The sequence below is a fragment of the Amblyraja radiata genome, chromosome 22 (genome assembly GCF_010909765.2).
Source record: "Amblyraja radiata isolate CabotCenter1 chromosome 22, sAmbRad1.1.pri, whole genome shotgun sequence".
NCBI classification, from domain to species: Eukaryota; Metazoa; Chordata; class Chondrichthyes; order Rajiformes; family Rajidae; genus Amblyraja; species Amblyraja radiata.
In genome coordinates this window covers 12,653,187-12,678,461 of record NC_045977.1, presented here as the reverse complement: position 1 = coordinate 12,678,461, position 25,275 = coordinate 12,653,187, and the positions used below count along the sequence as shown (strand labels likewise).

Genomic DNA, 25,275 nt, shown 5'->3' with positions numbered 1-25,275 from the left:
ATGGTGGACACGGAACACGTTGCAGATTGGGCAAAGGTAAGGACATACTGTTCAGACGGAAAACATGGCAGTGTTTTGGGCTGGAGTCAGGCATAGGGTCTGAAGAGTGCCGAGGGTGGAGCTGTGGGCTCAGGGGAGATACCTGGGGGGAGGAGGGGGGCTCAGAGGAGTGGGAAATGTGCGGGGTGGTGTAGGAGTGGAGAGGAGAGGAAGTAGCATGATTAGCGTTAGAGGAAGGGTAGAGGTACCCATTGGTGTTGAGCCCCGGGCTAGTAGCAGCCCCAGGGAAGAAGTAGGTCCCAGGAGAATCAATGGCGAGCTGCCGTGGAAGCTGCATGAACCGGCAGCATCGCCGCTTCCCGCCTGGAAGTGAGCAGGGGAGCTTTAGGACCCAGCAAAATCAGGTCTTCACGTTCTGGGGATTTATTGCCAATTAATTTTGCGACTGCGTTTTTTATTACTGCTATTTGCTTTTAATTGCTCATTTCCTCCAGACTATGTAGTTCTCTATTATTTCCAGGTGATTTACTGTGCCTTCTTTCTTGAATATTTGTCTTACTATCCTGTCTTTTCCTTGTATCCCAACAGATATTCCACTCTCTCTCAGTATGCAAGGGGTCCACATTAACAATAGCTAATCTTTTCCTATCGACATGTCTGTAGAAGGTATTACAAACCAAATATTTTGCTTGCCTGCTCCCATATTGTACTTGTGTCGGATGGAACTGCAGATGCTGGTTTAAAATGAAGATAGACACAAAATGCTGGGAATAACTCAGCGGGACAGGCCACAACTCTGGAGAGAAGGAATGGCTGACGTTTCAGGTCAAGACGGGTCTGAAGAAGGGTCGCAACCCAAAATGTCACCCATTCCTTTTCTCCAGAGATGCTGCCTGTCCCACTGTGTTACTGCACCATTTTGTGTCTACCTCATATTTTCCTTGTCTGCTCTTCATCAATGTTTTAGTCCCCCTTATCTGTATTCTCAAATGGTTCCCTGTCCACTGGTTACTGTTATCTGTTGGCAATTTTGTGAGGCTTCTCCTTTGATCTAAGACTTCCTTTAGTTTATTGAAAGCCCTGGCTTGTTTCATCTGTAGTTATTTGTCCATGAAGGAATATATATGACTGTTTAAATTCTGGTTTGATTACTGTCATGCTATATATAGATGAAAACTAACCAAAACTAACTCTCATCTATATAAGAAGGTAGTCAAAAATGCTGGAGAAACTCAGCGGGTGAGGCAGCATCTATGGAGCGAAGGAATAAGTGACGTTTCGGGTCGAGACCCTTCTTCAGACCCTTCTTATCTATATAATATACTTTATTAGGATGTATTACTCTGGTTTCAGAATGAGTTCAATTCTTTCACACATTGAAACGATCAATAAACGTTGAAAGAAGATAATAACAGGACACGTTCGAAAAGGGTAACTTATTATCATTAGACATTCCTAGATTTATAAACTAGAAACATCTTTTCTCTAATTGTTACCACTGTAGAACTGGATTCAGAAATATAAGCAGAAAATTATGAAAATACTCAGCTCACCAGGCAGTGTCCGAGGGGGAAAGAAAAAGTATAATATTTCATCATTCTCAATACTTCCTGCAAATGGTACTTTTTCCAAAACAGGTTAATAATATCTGTTATTAGACACATTTTTTTTGTTGAATTTTGGAAGTAATATTTTCCAAGGGAAAATTAGATGAGTGTAAGAAAATTTATGGGAAGATGCTATCAAACAGTAAAGTAAAAGTGTTCAAAAAGGAACTGCAGATGCTGGAATATCGAAGGTACACAAAATTGCTGGGGAAACTCAGCGGGTGCAGCAGCATCTATGGAGCGAAGGAAGAATTACAAGTCTGAAGAAGGGTTTCGGCCCGAAACGTCGCTTATTTCCTTCGCTCCATAGATGCTGCTGCACCCAGTAAAGTAAAAGTGACAGCTTTAAAAAAATAATACAGAATCTGCAGCGTAAATACAGATTTAATATTAATATTTACCAGTGCAGTATAAACGTTCAAAGATGACCAATTGAATAGGCAGATAATAGGTTCAAAGATAGTACCACCAGGAAGAGGAGATAGAGTGACATATTGATAATCTAAGATAGACACAAAGTGCTGGAGTAACTCAGCGAGCCAGGCAGCATCTCTGGAGAGAAGGAAGGGGTGACGTTTTGGGTCGAGACCCTTCTTCAGACTATCTTAGGTTTAAACCAGCGTCTGCAGTTTCTTCCTACACATTGAGGGGAAGTGACATGGTCAAAAGGGCATGAGCGAGGATACTGCTCAGGAAGAGGATACATCTGACCAAAGACAATTTAGAACCACGGTCAGAAATACTGAGAGATAGTGGAGAAGGCAGCATGGTGCGCAGAGGTCGGGTTGCTGCTCAACAGCGCCAGGGACCAGGTTCAATCCTGACTACGGGTGTTGTTTGTACGGAGTTTGTATGTTCTCCATGAGACATGCGTGGGTTTTCTCCAGGATCTACGTTTTCCTCCCACACTCCAAAGACGTACAGGTTTGTAGGCCAATTGGCTAGGTATAATTGTAAATTGTCCCTCTTGTGTGTAGGTTAGTGTAAGTTCAGTTCAGATTTTTATTTGTAATATGTAGGTTAACACAGGGTCAACGGTGCAATGAAATGACAAGACAACGGGTCACCTTAGCAATAATATTACAAGATTAAAATTAAGATTTAAAAAAGATAAGATAAAAGTGACATTGGTAGGTAAAAGACAATAATAAATAAAATAATCAACATATATAATGTGTTAATGAGTTCAGAAGCCTGATGGCATGATGATAAAAACTGTTCTTAAGTCTGGTGGTACGTGTAGCCATGCTCCTGTATCGCCTGCCTGACGGTAACAATGAGAACAGTCTGCGTGCTGGGTGGCTGTGGTCCTTGATGATGCTGTGTGCCTTCCGCAGGCACCACCTGTGGAGAATGTCCTGAATGCCCGGGAGACAGTTGCCAGTGTGTGCGGATTGCTGGTCGGTACAGACTCGGTGGGCCGAAGGGCCTGTTTCTCTAAACTAAAATGAAACTAAATAAAATTGGAGGGATTGTAGCTGGAAGTGACTAATTCCTGTTCGGAGATGGTTGAAGAGTTCATCAGGATGGATACAGAAACATGAATATATATATTTAAAAATATTAATGATGCATATCTGCTGAAACTGCAGACAAAAACAAAGCAGTAAGAAATTCTTTCAGAAGTGTCAACAACAAGGGGAATTGGAGATCAGAATTTAATGAGTTGTTAACAGAACTCAGAGGAAGAATCAAAGAGTACTTTGGCTTTCTCTTAGCATTCCCAAGAGAATACATGGACTATGTACTTCCCAATATTTTCCTTGCTCCTTTTGCACACTCTGGATATCCAAATGCGCTTTGTAGCCAATTTAATTATTTAAAGAAATAATCAAAAAGTCAGAAAAAAACTATTGATGTTTGAAATCTAAAAGAAAACTGAAAATGCTGGAAAATACTCAACTGGTCAGGCAGCATCTGTGCAGAGAAAATGTTAATGTTGTATTGTATTGGCCTCGTCTAAACCAGTGGCTCCATTCTCTCGGCACAGATGCTGCCTGAACTGCATGTTTGTTTTTATTTCAAAAAATTTCAAGTTACTGTTTAAAAAAAAGGGAATTACAATAACCAATTTGGACTTACTGTAACAAGAGACCTCATAAATAGTAATGAGACAATTGATTCAATAATGTTCAACTGTACTGCTAAAAGATAATTATTAAATGGAATATCTAAAGAACTCATTTGCTTTACTTCAAGTATTCCCACGGAATCTTTAACAGTTACTTGTCTTCAGTTAAACAGATTATCTTATTGTATCGTGAATTTGGCAAATGTTTGTCAGTCTCTCGTTGTAACTCTGATAAGAACATCCGTTGGGAAATGCATAAATGATTGTTGTTTACACCATTTTACTGGGAGTCTCTTACTCTCCCGTTAGATGCCTGATTACACATTAACAGCATAATTTTGTTTCTTCAGTGTCATCATGTGAAGTAAAATTGTAAATCTCTATTTTAATGAATTATTGGAAACCCCAAAATGGCTGCTTTCATTCCCATCACAAGATGTCCTCCTGTGTTAGCCGTAGGTTTGATCCCACTGTGAACCTTTGCATTGCATCTGTCTGTGAAGTGAGTTTGATCATATATTCCTGCCATCAATTAGATTGTCTATTTATGCCCCTGCCCTGCTGAACTGCTAGTGGGAACCTTATCCTCTTCTTTGTTATGTCTTGACTGGATTATTCTAACTATTCTACTTTCCGCTAGCTTCCCTCATTCCATGCTTCACTGCCTTGAAAGCATTCAGTTCTGGTAGGAAGGAGAGGTAGACAAAAATCAAAATTGAGCTGCGGAGACAATGGGAGGGATGTGGGAGATGAATTTATCGTGTCAGAGGGTGTGATTCTGTGGAATTCATTGCCACCGAATGCTGTGGAGGCTGTCAATGGATAGTTTTAAGGCACGTTTGACAGATTCTTGATTAGTACGAGTGTCAGGGGTTATGGGGAGAAGGCAGGAGAAAAATGTAATTGAGAGGGAAAGACAGATTAGCCATGATTGAATGGCAGAGTAGACTTGATGGGCCGAATGGCCTAATTCTGCTCCTATAAGTCTATAACTTATGAACATGATCTTGTGAGGAGTTGCAGGAAACGGATACAGATGACCAAAGACAAAGGAGAGCCAAGGTCACAAATATTGAGAGTTGAAGGAGAAATGGAATAGTTGGCAGGAGGTGTGGGCGGGACATCACATGCTATGAAAAGTTGTTATTCATGCTGGGAAAAGTCACTATCACTGACAGCTTATGATTCAGCCACCAAGATCCTAGGTCAGAATTTCCTACTTCATGGGTTATGTCCTAATACTTGCCCAGCACTATATCATTATGGAGTGATGCACTGTTGTCGAACAGAGCACTTCCTTCCAGATGCCTCACGAGCAAATTGAGGAGCCAGCCTGTTGCAGCCAACGAGGAAACCGCCAATACTTTCATTTCAAGAAGAATGGATAAAGTATTTCAGTTCTCTGCAAGTCTGCGTTGTAAAAAGGAGAGGCATATATACTTAGCTTCGAGGGATACCAGCATTATGATAACCACCCAGTTCCACATGGGGCCCTTGTAATTGCATAGGACACATAAATCCATTTGCAGCATGCTATGAACTTGACACTTGCTTGGCACACATGTCCTGCAGATTTGTACAATAAGAAAATGTACGTGTCAAAAATACTGAAGGGCACTTAGTACATTAGGTTAGTGTTAAAGCCCACAGAGACTGATAAATTATGCAGCAGGTTGAAACTTAATTATTGAGAACGTTTATAGGTCCTGGCAGAGGCAAGAACAAACTGCTGAGAGCAAGCCAAAGGTATATCAAACCTCCAAAAATACAGTCAATGGGCAGCAATTTTGTTTAGCCTGGAAAATAACTGATGTATTGTAGAAACATACAACAACTTGCATTTAATGAACACCTTTAACATCATCCAACGTCCGAAAGATCTTTCACAAGAAAGATGTCAGATATATTGTTAGTGTTGTCACATGATGGGAAATTAGGGGAACTGAATAGCAGCTTGTTGGAAGTGGGAAGTAATAGAGACCAGAGCTAGTCCCTCCCACATCCAGTGTAATGTGACTAAATGAAAGATAAGTGTCATTTCGCTCAGTCCACCTGAAACGACCTGATCTCCCAGTTGTTAAACACTTAAATTCTCCTTCCCATTCCCACACAGACCTTTCGGTCCTCGGTCTCCTCCATTGTCAGAGTCAGGCTAAACGTAAATTGGAGGAACAGCATCTCAAATTTTGCTTGGGCAGCTTACGGCAGAGTGGTATGAATATTGATCTATCTCAGTTCAGGTAGCCCCGGCATTCCCTCTCTCTCTATCCCATCCCCATCCGAGTCACTCTAGCTTCTCATTTTCACTCAACAAAGAGCTAACAATGGCCTGGTTACTTTTTTGCATATCTTTCATTCATTGTTCTTTATCTCTCTACATCATCGTCTATACCTCTTGTTTCCCTTATCCCTAACCAGTCTGAAGAAGGGTCTCGACCCGAAACATCACCCATGCCTTCTCCCCAGAGATGCTGCCTGTCCCGCTGAGTTACTCCAGTTTTTTATGTCCTTTGCGGAACATGTTTACAAACATAAATGACAAATTTAATAGTAGAATGGAGGCATAGATATTTTTGTGAATCACATGGTCAGAACATTTTTCCCAGGGTAGAAATGTCAAAGACTAGAGGGCCTAGCTTAAAGGTGAATGGGGCAAAGTTTAAAGAAGATATGTGGGGCAGGTTTTTTTAATACAGATTGGTGGGTACCTCAAATGCACCACTAGGCATGGTGTGGAGGAAGTTACGATAGTGCCATTTAAGAAGCTTCTGCGTAGGCATATGGATGTGAAAGGAATGGAGGAATATGGATCACGTGCAGGCAGAGGAGATTACTTTAACTTAACATTATTTTAAGCACAGCATTGTGGGCTGAGGGGCCTGTTCCTTCATTGTACAGTTCTCTGTTCTGTTTTCAATGAAACATTTCCAAAGGAAATTGAAATAGTGGAATCATTAATGATAGATATCACCATTAGTCTAGCAAAGAACAGATTTGAAACGCCCCTCTTCATTGGATACCCGTGTCCTCTGAGGACTCGCACTATCCTAAAGACTTTCCCCAAGTCAATAAACGTAACATTTCCAAAGATCCAGACCTATCTTTGTGCCCTCGTGATAAATGAGTAATTCAGTGGGCATTTGCCGATTGGAAGTGTATTGAGATGCCCTGACAGTTGTTCTAAATGGACGCCCTCCAAATCAATAGATTCAGAGTGGTTAACAAAGGCTCTGGAGGGAAAAAAAGGCATTCTAATCAACAGCAAGTTGCCTTTGACCAAAATCATTAATTCTTTTTTCCTTTCTGAAGGCGCTGTCTGAAATGCTGAATGTTCCCAGTACCTTTGGATCTTATTTTCAATTAACTGCTGCATCAGTTCACCATTAAGACTCACAGGGTACTTTAAAGAAGTAAAAATATCCTGCACCCCTCTGAACCTGCTGAAGACGGCGAGCCATGAGAAAATTATTTAATATCCGTGCCAATACCCATTACTTTATTAAAGATGCTTTTTTTTAAATCTCACCAAACATTAAAGGTATAGAAATGAATGGAGAAGAATAGCATTAAAACCTTCAGTAATTTGGATATTTTTCATCTAGTCATTTGCAGCTTATAGTTAGGAAAATGATGTTTCCTGGCAGATTGTGCCTTGAATTCTCTTGAGTGGAGATTAGATCACTGGGGGTATTTAAAGATGGAGCACATAAATATTTGCAGTATTGAAGGAATTTAGGGCAATTGGGAACAGGTAAAGAAGATGAAACAACATCTGGGGCAGATCAGCCATGATCATATTGAATGGTGGGGTAATCTTGAGAGGAAAACAAACCTACTCATGCTTCTATTTTATCTTCTTATGGTTAAAGCTTTAACTTGTACTGAACGTTATTCACGTTATATGTAGGAAAGAGCTGCAGATGCTGGTTTACACCGATAGACACAAAAAGCTGGAATAACTTAACAAGACAGGCAGCATCTCTAGATAGAAGGAGCGGGTGACGTTTCGGGTCGAGACCCTTCTTCAGACTGGTGATTCACATTATTCCCTTTATCATGTATCTGTACAATGTGGATGGTTCGATTGTTATCATGTATTGTCTTTCCGCTGACTAGTTAGCACGCAACAAAAGCTTTTAACTGTACCTCGTTACACGTGACAACAAGCTAAACTTATCTAAACCAATTTCTCCGTCTACGCCACATCTGTGCCCAGGATGAGGTGTTCCATACCAGTACATTGGAGATATCCTCATTCTTTAATAAAAAGCTGTTCCCCTCTTCCATTATAGATGAGGCTATCACTAGGGTCTCATCGATATCCCGCAGCTCCGCTCTTGCTCCCCCTCCCCCCATTCGTAACAAGGACAGAGTCCCCCTTGTCCTCACCGTCCATCCCATCAGCCATCACATACAACACATAATCCTCCAACATTTTTGCCACTTACAACGGGATCCCACTACTGGCCACATCTTCCCTTCTCCACCCCTTTCTGCTTTCCACAGAGACCGTTCCCTCTGAAACTTGCTGGTCAACTCGTCCGTTCCCACCCAAACCACCCCCTCCCCAGGTACTTTCCCCAGCAACCGCAGGAGATGCAATACCTGTCCCTTTACCTCCTTCCTCAACTCCATCCAAGGACCCAAACAGTCTTTCCAGGTGAGGCAGAGATTCACTTGCACTTCCTCCAACCTCATCTACTGTATCCGCTGTTCCAGGTGTCAACTTCTCTACATCGGCGAGACCAATCGCACGCTCGACGATCATTTCACTGAACACCTCCACTCAGTCCGCCTTAACCTACCTGATCTCCCGGTTGCTCAGTGCTTCAACTCCCCCTCCCATTCCCAATCTGACCTTTCTGTCCTGGGCCTCCTCCATTGTCAGAGTGAGGCCCAGCGCAAATTGGGGGAACAGAACCTCATATTTTGCTTGGGAAGTTTACACCCAGCAGTATGAACATTGATTTCTCTAACTTCAGATATCCCTTGCTTTCTCACTCCATCCCCTTCCCCTTCCTAGTTCTCCCACTAGTCGTACTGTCTCCGCCCACATTCAATCTTTGTCCCGCCCCCTCCCCAAACATCAGTCTGAAGAAGGGTCTCAACCCGAAACATCGGCCATTCATTTACTCCAGAGATGCTGCCTCACCCGCTGAGTTACTCCAGCATTTTGTGTCTACCTTCAATTTAAACCAGCATCTGCAGTTCTTTCTTATACATCACAAACTAAACTTAAGATTGACACAAAAAGCTGGACTAACTCAGTAGGTCAGACAGCATCTCTGGAGGAAAGGAATAGGTGACGTTTCGGGTCAAGACCCTTCTTCAGACTGAGAGTCAAGGGTAAGGGAAGAGAGAGAGATATAGATGGTGATGTAGTGAGATATAGAACAAGTGAAAGATATGCAAAACAAGTAACGATAATACAGGAAACAGGAAATTTTATGTGTGTACTAGGTGAGAACGAGTACAGCCAATGAGACTCAACAAGACACCTTTGAAGCTGGTACGTCTTGTGTGGGAGAGGGATGGAGAGAGAGGGGAAGCAAGGGTCACTTGAAGTTTGAAAAATCTATATTCATACCACTAGGTTGCAAGCTGTCCAAGACAAATATGAGATTTTGTTCCTCCAATTTGTGCTAGGTCTCACACTGACAATGGAGGAGACCTAGGACAGAAAGGTCAGTATGAGAATGGGAAGAGGAATTAAAGTGTTTGGCAACCGGGAGATTAGGTAGGTCCAGGTGGATTGAGCGAAGGTGTTCAATCCAACGATCGCCCAGTCTACGTTTGGTCTTGCCAATGTATAAGAGTCCATACCTTGAACAATGGATACAGTAGATGAGGTTGGAGGAGGTGCAAGCGAACCTCTGCCTGACCTGAAAGGACTATCGGGGTCCCTGGACAGATTCAAGACATGTCGGTAAAGGGGACAGGTGTTGCATCTCCTGCGATTGCAGGGGAAGGTACCAAGGGAGGGGGCGGTTTTGGTGGGAAGCGGTGAGTTAACCAAGGAGTTGCGGAAGGCGGAAAGGGGTAGAGATGGGAAGGTGTGACTAGTGGTGGGATCCCATTGGAGGTGGCGAAAATGGCGGAGGATTATGTGTTGTGTGCGAAGGCTGATGGGGTGAAATCTAAGGACTAGGGGGAATTTGTCCCTGTTGCGAGCAGTGGATGGGCAGAGCACCGAGGAGACACATGGGAGGGCCTCATCTATGATGGAAGAGGGGAACCCCCGTTCCCTAAAGAATGAGGACATCTCAGATGTCCTGGTATGGAACACCTCATCTTGGGTGCAGATGTGGCGTAGGCAGTGGAATTGGGAGTAGGGGATAGAGTCTTTGCAGGAAGCAGGCTGGGAAGATGTGTAGTCTAGATAGTTATGGAAGTTGGTAGGTTTATAATAGATGTCAGTCAATAGTCTATCTCCTGTGATGGAGAGGGTGAGATCAAGATGGGAGCTGTTGGAGATGTTCCAAGTGAATTTGAGTGCAGGATGGAAATTAGTGGTGAAGTTAATGAAGTCCATGGGTTCTGCATGGGTGCAGGAGGTAGCACCGATGCATTTATGTTGATACCGCCCAAAATATTATCACCAGGAAACCTCATAGTGCATGAGATCCTCATGGGGAATTAAAAACTTTCAAGGCCCTCTTCATCACAATGGTAACAACTTTGTATTTTCATAGCACATTTGCTGTGGTGACGCATCACTAGTGTTTCATTAGAGCAATGCTAAATAAAGTTCAACAACAAGGCACTTGGGAAATCAGTACAAGAAGGTTGTCGCCAGAAAGATAGGCAGAAAGATAGAAAGATTTAAGGTGGCGATTCCAAAACTAGCACATGAGGGTAGAACTGTCAACACTGGAGATGAATTCGGCCAGAATTGGAGAAGAGCAGATATTTAACAGCAGTGGAATGGAAGAATAAATGGACAGGTAGAATCCAAATCATGGAATGATTTGAAAACAAAGATTGGAATCTTAAAATGCATTGTGTAACTGTGAGTCATAGAACATAGAACATAGCACGGGAACTGTATGATGCCTCGCTGAACTAATCTCATCTGCCTGCACATGATCCATATTTCTCCATATTCATGTGTAGGAAGGAACTGCAGATTCTGAAGAAGGCTCGACCCGAAATGTCACTCATTCCTTCTCTCCAGAAATGCTGCCTGTCCCGCTGAGTTACTCCAATTTTTTGTGTCCTTCCCCATTTCCATATATCCTGCTCTTCCAGGTGCCTTTCCAAAAGCGTCTTAAACGCCACTATCACCACTGCCACAACCACCACCTCTGGTAATGCGTTCCAAGTCCCCACCACCCTCTGTTTAAAACACTAGCCCCGCATATCTCCAGTAAACTTTCCCCTTCTCACCTTATAACTATGCCCTCTAATGTTGGACGTTTCCACCCTGGGGAAAAAGGTTGTGCAAGTCAACAAACCAAACATTTGGAGTCAGTGTCAGTCAACAAGCGCAATGATGACCCTCAGCCTCCACAGCCCCACTGAGTGAAAAAATGTCAAAGGTTTATCACTGGCTGACGGAACTCCTTCTCGTCTGTGCGAATGGCCAACTTCCTATTTTGAAACTTAGACAAGTGTGAGGTTGGAAACTCATGTGTGGGTCAAATGTATCACAGAGATAATGAACAAACCCAGCCCAGCCTCTGGGATAAATGTGAGGGTCGGTGGTTTGGGGAAAAATTTGTGGTGAGATTGGATCTTGGATCATTGTTGCCAATGACTCCGCAAAGACTTCAGGCAATAAAGCCTTGCCCATGGTCATCAGAGACATTTGGAAAAAATTGATTTTTTTGTAAACAATTAAAAAAAAATTAAAAGATAGCTGTAGTTAAAACACATGAACCTACTGTGAATTAATTAAAATACCAATATACAATATTTTTTTTTAATTACATTAGCTTATCTTTTTACTGAAGGTCAGCAACATTATTCATTATTGAATGAGTCCTGCTAGAGGCACTAGTTACAGCAGGCATAAACCTAAGGCGCCAGATATTAAGCGCATCCTGGATTCTCATTCAGGAATTACAGAACAACCCTGAACTTGCCAATGAGTCCAAGAGTGCAGAGAGTGATCAGAAGGACACACATTTAAAATAAGTAATGGGTGATGTTTCAGATGGGTCTCGACCCGAAACGTCACCAATTCCTTCTCTCCAAAGATGCTGCCTGCCCCGCCGAGCTACTCTAGCATTTTGTGTCTATCTACAGTTCCTTGCCACAACACAATTCAACCAATGGTTCTAATTGTCCCAGTGTCTGTGGAGCAAGATTCAGGTCATACATTACGAGGATCTGTAAGAAGTCCAATAATTTCAAGACAGTGGAGTTATCAGGGAAGCTAGGTTTCTTTACCACGTAAAAAATATCTGGTACTGCGAAGATAGACACAAAATGCTGGAGTAACTCAGGGGGTCAGGCAGCATCTCTGCTGAGAAGAAATGGATGACGTTTCAGGTTAAGACCCTCCAGAAACCTCACCCATTACTTCTCTCCAGAGATGTTGCCTCTCCCACTGAGTTACTCCAGCATTTTGTGTCCATCCTCGGTGTAAACCAGCATCTGCAGTTCCTTCCTACACACTTTGTCTGGTACTTTGATGTTGGCAAGATTCTTGCATAACATTCATAAACACACCAGGCAACATAAGGTCCATAATCATGCTGCTTTTCTCCTCTCAACAGTTATTTTAGATGAAAGATCTTTCTTACTGAAAAAATAACATATAACGTTTAACTGACATAATATAATACTAAGATGTATTGCTGTATAAATCAATTGAATGCAAATAGAGATTTATAAATAGTGGAATATTCTCCATTCTTCAAGGAATGGGAGTCAGCTGCGTGGGACTGTATCTGACGGATTGTCTATTGATCAAAGTCATCTATTACATTAGATACTTCTGAGGATGTTGCAAGCAAACGTGTAGGGAGGAACTGCAGATGCTGGTTTAAACCAAAGATAGACACAAAATGCTGGAGTTCACAAAAGTCTGAAGAAGGGTCTCGACCCGAAATGTCACCCATTCCTTCTCTCCAGAGATGCAGCCTGGCCTGCTGAGTTACTCCAGCATTTAGTGTCCATCTCGCAAGCAAGTCTGTCTTGCAACCGGCTGCATGGATGGACATTTGCCTGTTTATTTCTGATGAAGTGAACGGTAATCACAAAACTAAAAAGCCAACGGACAGCTTAACGCCCTCCTCAGTTGCTGTCATATAGCACCATAAAGATGGAGAATTACTGTACCCCGACAATTGTACCTCAGTCTAGATTTCCAGCAGCAAGGGGCAATAGGATTTAGAAGCTGTACAAACTGAAAGCAATGGCGCAGTAAATCTATTCCTTGTGCATGAAGCAAAACTGAATTAAAAAAGTCTTATTGAATATGTTTCTTTCTGCAGCATGGATTTACAGCATGCTGTCTGGCTGCACTGAAGTGTACCGATGGTGTCGTGAACCAAGAGAACAAAGCTAGCATGGTTTGTAAACCTCTCCTGAACTTGGGAAGTGATTATGTCCTTGAAAAATATTCCATTTGATGTGGGTTCACATAATACAGAGAAGCAGTGTCCAGTGGTGCAGGTCAATGCTGTGTGGAACGGGCTCTTTATGTTTCTCAGCAGCATGTACTGCTCTAGGCAGCAACAGACTGCAAGTCCTTGCAAATGAATTATGCACTTTGAACTGTCCAGGGACATGAGACTTTTGCAATGAGAGTCTACATATTACCTCAGATACATTACATCGAATTAAATGCAAATATCAGCAAAATGGTACGTGTTTAGCTTAGTTTAGTTTAGAGATACAGTGAGTTGGCCCATTGAGTCCACGTACACTAGTTTTAAGTTAGAGGTCAGGGAACATATTTTGCAGGGAGGGTAAAAGACAGGAAAGGACACAATAATTTACACGACAAGATTATTGTGTCGAGTTCTAAAACTTTACAAAAATAGTTTGAATAGAAGAATTGAGAGGTGGGATGGTGACTGAGCGGCTATCCTTCATCTGGGGTCATCTGATCAAACCCGCATGGCAGCAGTGGAGCTTAATCAGGCTATTAGATTGAATTGACACTAAACCCAGCTAGTTTACTAGTGTCCTTTAGGAAAGAAAATCTGCCATGTAGACGCGTTATGCCTACAAGTGACTTGAGAGCAACCAATATAGCTGATTCAGTTTCTCAGTCCTGGGCAATAAGGGAGGGACAATAAATGCCAGTCTCAGCAATGATGTCCATAACCTGCAAAAAATAAATAAATAACCAACACAGAAATGGATCGCCCAGCCCGTCTAACCAATGTTGGAGTTTAGACTCGTTGCAAGCTTGCTGTAACCACACAGAGCTTTGATGATACCACACCTGGAATATCATACACAGTTCTGCTCTCTTTACTTAAGGAAGGAGGCACCTATTCCTTTTCCCCAGAGATGCGTCTGGCCCGCTGAGCTACTCCAGCTTTGTGTGTTTAGCCAGCACTGTACAAAAGGTATCTGGATGTTTTGAATGAGCAAAATAGGCCGACACACTATACTTAGAAAAAAGAATAGATGGTCTTATTGAACCATGGCAAAATAGATGTATGATGTTTCCCCTTGTTGACAGGGGAATAAAACCGAGAAGAATGTTCTCAGGATAATGGAGACATAAAGAAGCATTGAATCATTGAGCATGAGAGACCACAGATGCTGGAATCTGGAGCAACAAACAAGCTGGATGAATTCTGCGAGTCCCGCAGCATCTGCGATGGAAAGGAATGGTTTGGGTCTCTGTGTCAGGTCTAAGAATGGAGAGCGGAGATAGCCAATATAAGGAGCAGAGGGGGAGTGGTGAGACAGGAGACAAGAGACAGGGCAGATTGTGCAGGAAGGTACTGCAGATGCTGCTTTACACCAAAGATAGACACAAACTTAGCGGGACAGGCAGCATCTCGGTATAGAAGGAATGGGTGACATTTGAGGTCAAAGGGTCTCGAGCCGAAACATCACCCATTCCTTCTACCCAGAGATGCTGCCCATCCGCTGAGTTACTCCAGTATTTTGGGTCTATCTTAGGCAAAAAATATTGGTGGACAGAGGAGAGGTGAAGGATGTATAGGAAGGAACTGCAGATGCTGGTTTAAACCAAAGATTGGCACAAAATGCTGGAGTAACTCAGCGGGACATGCAGCATTTCTGGTTAAAAGGATAATGGGCAAGTCAAGCCAGGGGAGGGGTAGAGATGAATTTGCAAGACAGAGGCAGACAGACAGACCCTCTTTCAAAAATGTACCTACCTCCATTTCAAATGCCTCCATGAATCATTTTAAGGAAACCAACACACCGCTCACTGATGGCTCCTCTGTACCTTGTTTACAACTATTCTGAGCAAGAAGTCAACTGGCAGTGTTACAATTATGCCTGGCAGTTAAAAGTGACATAACATTAAATCCTTAATGACAACCTTTCTGCTAATATTCAACCCAATGTGTCTAAATCTTGCTGACACATCTTTCATACTCAGCATTATATGTTTCTGTCTTCAGAAGACACAAACAACGTAACTCCTGGAGACTAAGATTACTTCTCGGAGGGGGTTTCTCTCAATCCAATGATGGTGTAGACAGATTGAGGCCAAGAGTCTGATGGGATTAATATCACTGAGATCAATTGACTGGACAATTCACCAGCGACAAAGCTATAAGCGGTCTCTGCTCAGTCTCCTGAGCGAAATTATTCATCACCTCGCGGTGAGCTGTAACAGATCATAGGTGCTAATGGATCAAACAAGCTATCAGGGACGTCTGCCAGACTCCCAGGGTAGCGTCAACTCTCTTCATGTGTCACTGGTGTTATGAAGATGCAGCATATTCAAGCATCCATCAGAATTGCAGGCCTTTCAAGATACATTGGGGATTTGCACAGTCAAGAAGAAACGACATGGAAACTCATGAGAGATTGAAAATTTCACTCAAAAAGGTTGACTACATCAGTTGGCTTCTGGCTGTCTTTCATTCATTGTACTTCTCCCCTTTGCATCCTGTTGCAACATCACTAACATGTATACGACAGGGCATTCCACATGTTTTACCCAAACCACTGCCATTTCTTTGGTGGAAACAATGTGAAGAGCCTGTTCTCAATCCACTTAAACAGATTGAGGCATTTGGTATTTCTCCCATACGCTGCTATAAGTTAGAATTATTGTCCTTCCAAATACCACAGAAATATATAAGGTTCTGAGGGAGTTGGGATGGGCAGAAACTGAGAGGCTGTTTCTGGTTGGAAATCTAAAACCTGAGGGAACAGGCTCAGGATAAGGATTCAGATATTTGGTACTTAAATCAGGAGGAATTTCACACTCACAAAGTTTAAATCTTTGGAAATTGAAACTGAGGAGGGCTATTGTTATTAAGAAATTGAGTACATTCAAAACAGAGATTGATTTGAAGAAGGGTCTCCACCCGAAACGTCACCCATTCCTTCTCCCCAGAGATACTGCCTGTCCCGCTGAGTTACTCCAGCTTCTTATGTCTATCTTGCTATATAACTAGATGTCTAAGGAATCACTGAATGGTGGTACTTGCATTAAAAGCGGATGCAGTCAAAGTGGCCACGAATGTGACAGCTTCAGAGACTGTATGACCCAGTCCTGCTCCATTTCCTTTAATCCTCAGTTTGGGCAGTGGGATAAGTACATCATTTTGAACATGGGCCCAAGCAATCCAAGTTGGACCACAATCTGCCAACCAGAGCGGATGGCAGGAAGGGATTTATTCACAGCAAGTCCAGACAAATGATTTTGAAAACTACTTTCCGCATTCCCGTTGGCCCAGGAAGAAATCAGACTTTTCACCCACTCCATTCCCAGGAGTTTTGTCCCAGGAGCTTTTGGGCCAATATTATCTATTTAGTTTAGTTTAGAGATACAGTGCGGAAACAGCCCCTTTGGCCCACCGAGTCCGCGCCGACCAGCGATCCCCGCACATTAACCTACACAATTTACACATACACCAAGCAAATTAACGTACAAACCTGTACGTCTTTAGAGTGTGGGAGGAAACCGAAGATCTCAGCGAAAACCCACGTGGTCACAGGGAGAACGTACAAACTCCGTACAGACAGCACCCGTAGTCAGGATCGAGCCCAGGTCTCCGGCGCTGTAAGGCAGCAACTCTACTGCTGCAACACCATGCCGTGCTGCCCACTTTCTTAGAAGTTCTCTCACAGATGTTACAATAACTAAAGGCTTGGAAATGACACTATTTCTCATCTTCCATCTTTCATAAACATTTCAACTGTCTGATTGCATCATGTCAAAACTATAATTAGAAGAATCAATCATGTAATTGTCTTATTTCACACTTAAGTGAGTAATGATGATAGAACCCATACAATACGTTAGGTTTAACCTACACCATGGCATCCTGGTCTGGTTAATCTGAGTTTTTTTGATTGAATTGATAGGTAGATTGAAAGATATTGAAACAGGCCCTTCAGCCCACCAAGTCAATGCCAACCATCGATAATCCATTGACACGAGTTCTATGTTATCCCACTTTCACTTCCACTGCTGTCTCATGATGGGCAATTTACAGAGGCCAATTTAGGGTCGCAGACGTGCGCAGTGGTAGAGTTGATGCCTTACAGCGCCAGGGACCTGTGTTCAATCCTGACTATGGGCGTTGTCTCTACGGAGTTTGTACGTTCTCCATGTGACCACGCGGATTTTCTCTGGGTGCTCCGATTTCCTCCCACACTCCAAAGACGTACAGGTTTGTCAGTTCATTTGCCTTGGTAGAATTATAAATTGTCAATAGAGTGTAGGATAGTGTTAGTATACGGGGTCAGCACAGACTTGGTGGGCTGAAGAGCCTGTTTCCGCGTTGTCTCTCTAAAGTCTAAAGTAAATCTTTGTGGTATGGGAAGAAACAGGAACCCATGCAGTCACCGAGAGAACATACAAATTCTACACAGAGGCCATCCGAGGTCAGGATCGAACCTGGGTCTCTGACGCTGCAAGGCAACAGCTCCACCATTGTGTCCCACTTGGGCGTTATTTGCGCGTCATTTACGCGACATAATTTACTCATCATGACGCACGACCCGCGCGTGGTGTGCATTACGCGCGCATGGTGCGTGGTGAAACGTGCGGTAGCGTGCAACGCCCCAGGATTTTGGAATTCTCAAAATCCTCGCGCGCCACCTGCGTGATGCTCAAATGACGGCCAAGTGGGACAGGCCCTTAAGTCTCATTTCTCTGGCCATGATTTTCTAGTGAACAATACTGTGCTGGCTCTGGTGGTAGCTCTCATGCTTTACAGTCCGCAAAGCAAGTGTTCATGTGCCTCGAGCAGAGAAACCTAGGCTGACCCTGATGGTGTTGTGGCTTACAAATGAGACGTGGAACTCAGACTCTTGCCTGCTTTCACAGCTAAAGTTAAGGATCTCATGAAACTATGTCAAGTCAGTACTTCGGCCAACATTACTAAAATGGATCCTATTTCCATATTACCTTACATATGGAAGAATGCCATTTTGACCCATTGAGTCTATGACAGCCCACACAGCAATCCCACTCCCCCAATAAAATGCTCAAGTCCCAGCACCCTCCCCTCCCACCCCTCCTGTATTCTACCGCTCACTACTTACAGGGACTGAACAACACACCAAACTGTTTGAGGAAGCTTGTTATTTGCAAATTGGCTGATCCTGCTTTCTTGTAATTCAAAAGACAATAGGTGCAGGAGTAGGCCATTCGGCCCTTCGAGCCAGCACCAACATTCAATGTGATCATGGCTGATCATCCCTAATCAGTACCCCATTCCTGCCTTCTCCCCATATCCCCTGACTCCGCTATCTTTAAGAGCCCTATCTAGCTCCCGCTTGAAAGTATCCAGAGAACCGGCCTCCACCGCCCTCTGTGGCAGAGAATTCCACACTCACAACTCTCTGTGTAAAGAAGTGTTTCCTCGTCTCCGTACTAAATGGCAAACCCCTTATTCTTAAACTGTCTCAAAATATCAATGTAACCTCGGGCATGATTGCAGTGTAAAGGCTGCGGCAAATATCACACGGAAGTCAAGAATAAAGCAAAGGCCTTGCCCTTTTCATAGTTTAAGGGTTTGGGCACAACTGAAGCAGGGTAAAGGGAGAAGAGGCAAGACCAAGGCCTGGGAGACTCCATGTCCTTGTGATGATCTGGGAACCATCCTGCATCTCCGGACCCACCATTGATTCCTTACAAAAGCAATCAAGGCTGCATCGGCCATTTCAGTGAAGCAAAATTGCCTGACATAGTCTATGCCTGCACTGGGAAGATTGGCCAGGGGGATTGGCAGAGTTGTCTAATGGACTAAATTCATGTGATGACCTACTGGACTGCAAGATGGTTCCACCACCGTACAGCACCCTTTACTGATGGTGTGCCGTTTATTGATTGCTTTCGTATTGATCATCCTCATGTTTACCTGCATCTGTAGTTACACTGATTTTTTTATTTGTAGCTGCAGCTGCAAAGTAAAAATGGTTTGTGAACAGCATGCTTGACAGTGATCCATGGGCTTATAAAAAATATAAACTAAATGTGACATGGGCACTATATGTTATTTGCACCCCCACAGTTAAAATTTAAATATCCTAACGCCACTATTTATTCTTATTAAATCATCACCATAAATCATCAGTCTTGGCCTCATCCACAGTTCCCCAAACATTGACTAAAATAATCTGTCTTCTGCATCCCATTAGAAATTAGCCATGAGCTCTTGGTGGTATAGTTTGGACAACAATAGTAGTAGAAATATGTTGCAAATCTATCACTGGCTTTTAGCAGCTGCCTTGTTTTGATAAGGTAGGGCGGCACAGCGGGGCGAGAGTTGTTGCCTCACAGCGCCCGAGACCCGGGTTCGATTCCTACTATGGGTGCTGTCTGTATGGAGTTTTTACGTTCTCCCTGTGACCGTGTGGGTCTTCTCCGGGTGCTGCGGTTTGCTCCCACACTCCAAAGATGTACCGGTTTGTAGGTTAATTGGCTTTGGTAAGTTTTCCCTCGTGTGTGTAGGTTAGTGTACTGGTCAGTGCGGACTCGGTGGGCCGATGTTTGCGCGCTGTATCTCTAAAGTCTAAAGTCTAAAGTAAAAGCTGACATTGCCACTGTAAAGAACTGTTGTTAATGACAATTCCTCATTTATATTTTAATCGCAAACTAAGCAGGCCCAGAATGGCGTGTAAATCATAGAATCGTACGGCATAAGAGGCCTTTTTACCCATCATAACTATGCCAGCTCTATGAGACCCTGCGGTTGCTAGCGGTCGCGGGTTTAGAGATTGATTTTTAAACTACTATAACTATTTTACGAGGCCTTTAAACCTAATAATAGCTTTTGCGACGGGGTCTTCCAGCGATTTTTCGTTAATAATTAGCTAGGCTGAACATCTTCGATTTGAACAGCCTAGAGAAAATCGCGTTTTAAACCCGCCCCCTCTAAACGGCGCCAGCAGCGGCAGATTTTCAACGACGCTTCAGGTAGGCTTTGCAACATACCTACACTAAGGAAGGTGCTGTCTTTATAAAGGTGCCATGACATTCTCTCAAGAGAATATAATTTCAAGTCCCGAGTTTTAAGAGCAAAAGATTTAATCCTAATGTTTATTTAATTTAGTTTAGTTTCGTTTAGAGATAGAGAGCGGAAACAGGCCCTTCGGCCCACCCAGTCTGTACCAGCCAGCAACCTCCGTACACTAGCACTACACACTAGGGACAATTTACAATCTTTACCAAAGCCAACTAACCCACAAACCTGTACGTCTTTGGACTGTGGGAGGAAATCGGAGCACCTGGAGAAAACCCATGCGGTCACGGAGGGAATGCACAAACTCCATACAGACAACACCTGTGGTTAGGATTGAACCTGGGTCTCTGGCGCTGTATGCCAGCAACTCTACTGCTGCGCCACCGTGCTGCCCCATGGACAACATTTATGTTTCAAACAGATTATCTAGAAGTTGCTATTAATGGGAACTTGCTGCACGCAAGTTAGCTGTCAGTTTTCATGCAGTCCAATAGTGATCACATTTCAACATTATTTAACTGGTTGCAAAGAACTTCAGGATGTTTTGAAAATCATACTATAAATGCTTATTTCTTTATTGCTGCAATTTTTTTCTTTTTCAGTAATCAAACAACTCCCTGTGTTTAGATGATAGCAGGGCAGCATTAATAAGCTTTTGTTAGTTGGTGGGTAAAAAATTCCAACACAAATTACCAACTGTCTGGACAAAATGGTGTCAGGGAAACCACCTCTCCCTCAATACCAGCAATAGGAAAGAGTTAGCTATTGACTTCAGGATGCATGGTGGACTACATGCCTCAATCAGCATCGATGGTGCCGGTGGAAAGAGTTGAGAGCTTCAAGTTCCTCAATGTAAATATTACCAACAATCATTCTTGGACCAACCACATTGAAACTATGGCCAAAAACACACACCATCACCTCTACCTCTACAGAAGACTATGGAAAGTTGCAAGTCTCCAACGATTCTTATCAAGTTCTACAGATGCATCATAAAAAGCATACAATCGGGTTGCATCACAGCTCGGTTTGGGAACAGCTCAGCTCAAAACCGCATTAAATTGCAGAGAGTTGTGGATGTAACCCAATCCATCACACAGACCAGACGCCCATCATTGACTTCATGCTGTTTCAAGAAAGCAGCCGACAAAATCGATGACTGTTCTTAGCCCGGTCATTCCCTCTTCTCCCCTCTCCCGTCAGGAGAATTCCAGAAGCTTAGAAGTATGTACCACCAGCCTCTTGAACAGCTTCTTCACCTCTGTTATCAGATTTCTGAACGATTCTTGTATAAGCTAGGATATCATCCCGATCTTCCAACCTACCTCGTTACAGACAGTGCACTTTTTCTCTGGAAGTATTAAGCTACAATGCCTGGTAAATGTATTCTGGTATTTTTCTCCACTCTATCTGTTGTACTTGTGTTTGGCTTGAGTGTAATCACACATGGCATTGTAGCAAACAAAAGCTTTTCACAATATTCCATTACACACATGACGGTAATAAACTAATACGAATATCAATACTAAGTCATGCAGTAGGAATTTTCAAAAGATAGTCTTTGTGAATAAACTCAGAAGAAATCATAGATACTTTGAAACTATGCCATATCTTTGCAGGCTACCCCTCCTCATGACCTAGTTATCAATAGATGATGTTTCATATCATGTTCAGAACAGAGGTTATGAATGAGACAATTGCTGATGTCAATGAAAATTGACCATTGGACAATTTCAACAGCCTGGATTTATGTAATTCTTTTGACACATTTGTGAGTCACAGGAGCATTGTCAAAGAAAAAACCCATACTGAGCAACATTAGGATAGGTAACTAAAATCTACAAAAATGAACTAAAATGAGAATAGATTAACTGTCCATTTGTCCTTTGACATGTTTGTTTGGTCAGTTCCCACTCCCTGCCCATTGTATAAAATGTGTTTCAAGTGGTTACTTAAAACAGAAGAGGTGTTAAAACTATTAATACGAACACAGTAAAAATGCAGCAAGAGCATTTTAACACTTCCCCCTTACTTTATTCTAAATATCGTGATATTGCACAGTGCAACCTGATTCCAGTCGTAGCCCTATAAGGAAATATGGCAGAGCCTTCAAAGTCTCTCAAATTCCTACCTTGAAGTCAGCTGCTAGAAATTAGTCCCATAGCTGATAAATTCTATGATTTATTTACTTCTGTGTGAGGAATCACTCGCTATAACAACAATTGGATTAAAAATCCAAATATAGTGATGGACCCATGCCTTCAGGCTTATATAACAATAAAGAAGAATTTTCTCTCCCACAATATCCATCCATTTGATTTCTTATATAATACCAGTTTGTTATTAATATAGGGTTATATATACATTTTAGGTGAAATCAGCAAAAAAGCAAAACATCAGGTACTTACTTGTGCAAGGAAAACAATGGAAGAACCTTCCTTTCCAACTGGCCATAGCAACTTGTTTTGGCTTCAGGGATGTATCCAAATTGCTCCATCATGGCGGTAGCAGCAGTGGTAATGATGCCAACAGCATCCATCACCCTTTCTGTAATGGAGTAGTCCCATTCATCGTACGACACGGAAATCAGCCCAGCTGGAAACTCCTCAGGTATGATGTCTGTGTTACCCGTTACCAAGCTGGGCACAATCCAGATGAACCCAAAGCCGGTGAGCCCCAGGGAACGGGCCTCCTCCAGTATGAAAACAGCTTCGTCTTTTGAGCAGTACAACAGGATAACCGATGACTGGATTCTCTTCAACTGGATTTGAGCCTTTGAATCCCCATCAACGGCATCTAATGTGATGATGCCTAGAAGGTCCCAGCCGACAAAACTATTTTCGACGGTGGATTTTAATATACTAATAAACTCATGGTATCCAGGGAAGGTGCTGGTTACAATGGAAAACTCGTGCCAGTCATATTCTTCCATGATATTTAGCATCACTTCAACCTGTTGCTGGATGGAAGCTCCAAACTGGAAGAATGTTGACTTTTCATCCTGTAATAGAGATTACAAAATAATTTAACGATAAGCTGTGGAAAAGAAATGCAGCCAATACTACTGACAGACTACAGAAGATAACTGTGGATTAATTTAGTTTAGTTTAGAGATACAGCACGGAAACAAGCCACCGAGTCCGCACCGACCAACGATCCCCACACATTAACATTACCCTCTACAAACCAGGGACAATTTACATTTATATCGCCAATTAACCTTCAAACCTGTATGTCTTTGGAGTGTGGGAGGAAACAGAAGATCTTGGAGAAAACCCACACGATCACGGGAGGAACGTACAAACTCCGTACAGACAGCACCCATAGTTGGGATCGAACCCGGAACTCTGGCGCTGCAAGCGCTGTAAGGCAGCAACTTTACCACCGCGCCACCAAGCCGCCCATTAGTTATGGAAAGATATACATCAAACATTTCAAAGGCAAATATAACGTAGAGAGGCAGTATATACTATACAGAGTGTACATTAAGGGAGATGGTCAATGGGGTGGGCATTAAGGAGAATCTTTAAAGAAGACAGAATGGTAGAAGGAAAAACTTCACATTCAACAGCGCACAATTATAGTTTTTAATTTTCTACGCACACTCTGGCAATTATCATTGTTCAACACATCATGCTTTACACGTTTTCTTATCTTTAACCACAGAGATCAATTTTCCATTAGGTACAATGAGGCTGCATTACAACAGTTAATGCCTTTCTCTGAACGGAGCCAATTGATCCAGCCCAACTCATTGTGTTTTTTCACTGCAATTTGCTGAGAATACTTCGACAGAATAATTTCACATAGTCCATTCAAAACTACTTGGCAGCAATCATTGGCATCCATTGAGTAGACAAAGGGCTTCAACATATTAAGGCTCTGCTGGTAATACAAAATCAAAGAATCACAGAATTATTATGGCTAAGATGGAGGCCTGTCAGCCCAATTAGTCCATGCCGAATCCTGGTAGAGAAAGGGATGGCAGGGTCACAGAGGTAGAGTTGCTGCCTTACAGTGCCAGAGACCCAAGTTCAATCCTGACTACAGGTGCTGTCTGTAAGGAATTTGTACGTTCTCCTTGTGACCGCATGGGTTTTCCCTGGGTGCTCCGGTTTCCTCCCACACTCCAAAGATATACAGGTTTGTAGGTTAATTGGATTTGATAAAGATAGTAAATTGTCCCTAGTGTATAGGATAATGCTAGTTTATGGGGATCGCTGGTCGGCGCAGACCCGATGAGCCGATGGGCCTGTTTCCGTGCTGTATCTCTAAACTAAACTAATCTTATTTCCCTACTTTTCCATGTATTCATGCAAGTAAGTTTCCATCAAGCATCTCTGCACAACCATTTTGAACGTCCTGTAAACTAATCTTCCACCATTTTTGCAGACAGTAAGTTTCAGATCATAACTGCTCTACTGTCAGCATAGAAATATATGTAAAGTGTAAAGTTCGGAAAAAAAGCTGGCGCATGAATCTTAACTGAACGCAAATCAGTTACTTCTGACTGCTTATATTTAGAACTGAACACAGACGAGGTCTTCAATAGAAACTGTATTCATGATGGAGAAGGGTGTGGTAGTTAAGAATGTTCGGGGAGGAGGACTGTTGAGATCTATAACTATTTACCATTGAAAAGCAAAAAATATTAGAAGTATTTATATGCTTAAAGGTAGGTAAATCTCCAGGGCCTGATGAGATGTGTCATAGGTTACTATGAAAGATTGCTGGAGTTCTGCCAGGAATCTTCAACGTTCTCTGGCCTCAAACAATGTTTAAAATGATTGCAGGACAGCAAATGCGATATCTTTATTCAAGGAAGGCAGCAGGGTAAACCAGGTGATCAGCCATAATCACATTGAATGGCGGTTCTTGGCTGAATGGCCGAATGGTCACCTCCTGTACCTATTGTCTATGTATCTATGTAGTAATAGGCCGCTGAATCTAACATCACTCGTAGGGGAATTATTAAAAATATTTCTGAGGGACAGGACTAATCTGGAGA

The 25,275-nt window shown here is 42.7% G+C and overlaps 1 protein-coding gene across 3 annotated transcripts in view; it reads right to left on the bottom strand.

Moving 5' to 3' along the window:
- Positions 1-25,275, bottom strand: part of grin2a (glutamate ionotropic receptor NMDA type subunit 2A) — a 266,902-nt gene that overhangs the window by 134,159 nt on the left and 107,468 nt on the right. For all 3 annotated transcript variants that reach the window (XM_033040431.1, XM_033040432.1, XM_033040433.1), the window contains exon 4: positions 22,676-23,268. In XM_033040431.1, the coding sequence (XP_032896322.1) occupies positions 22,676-23,268 (593 nt within the window). The remainder of the gene's footprint in view (positions 1-22,675; positions 23,269-25,275) is intronic.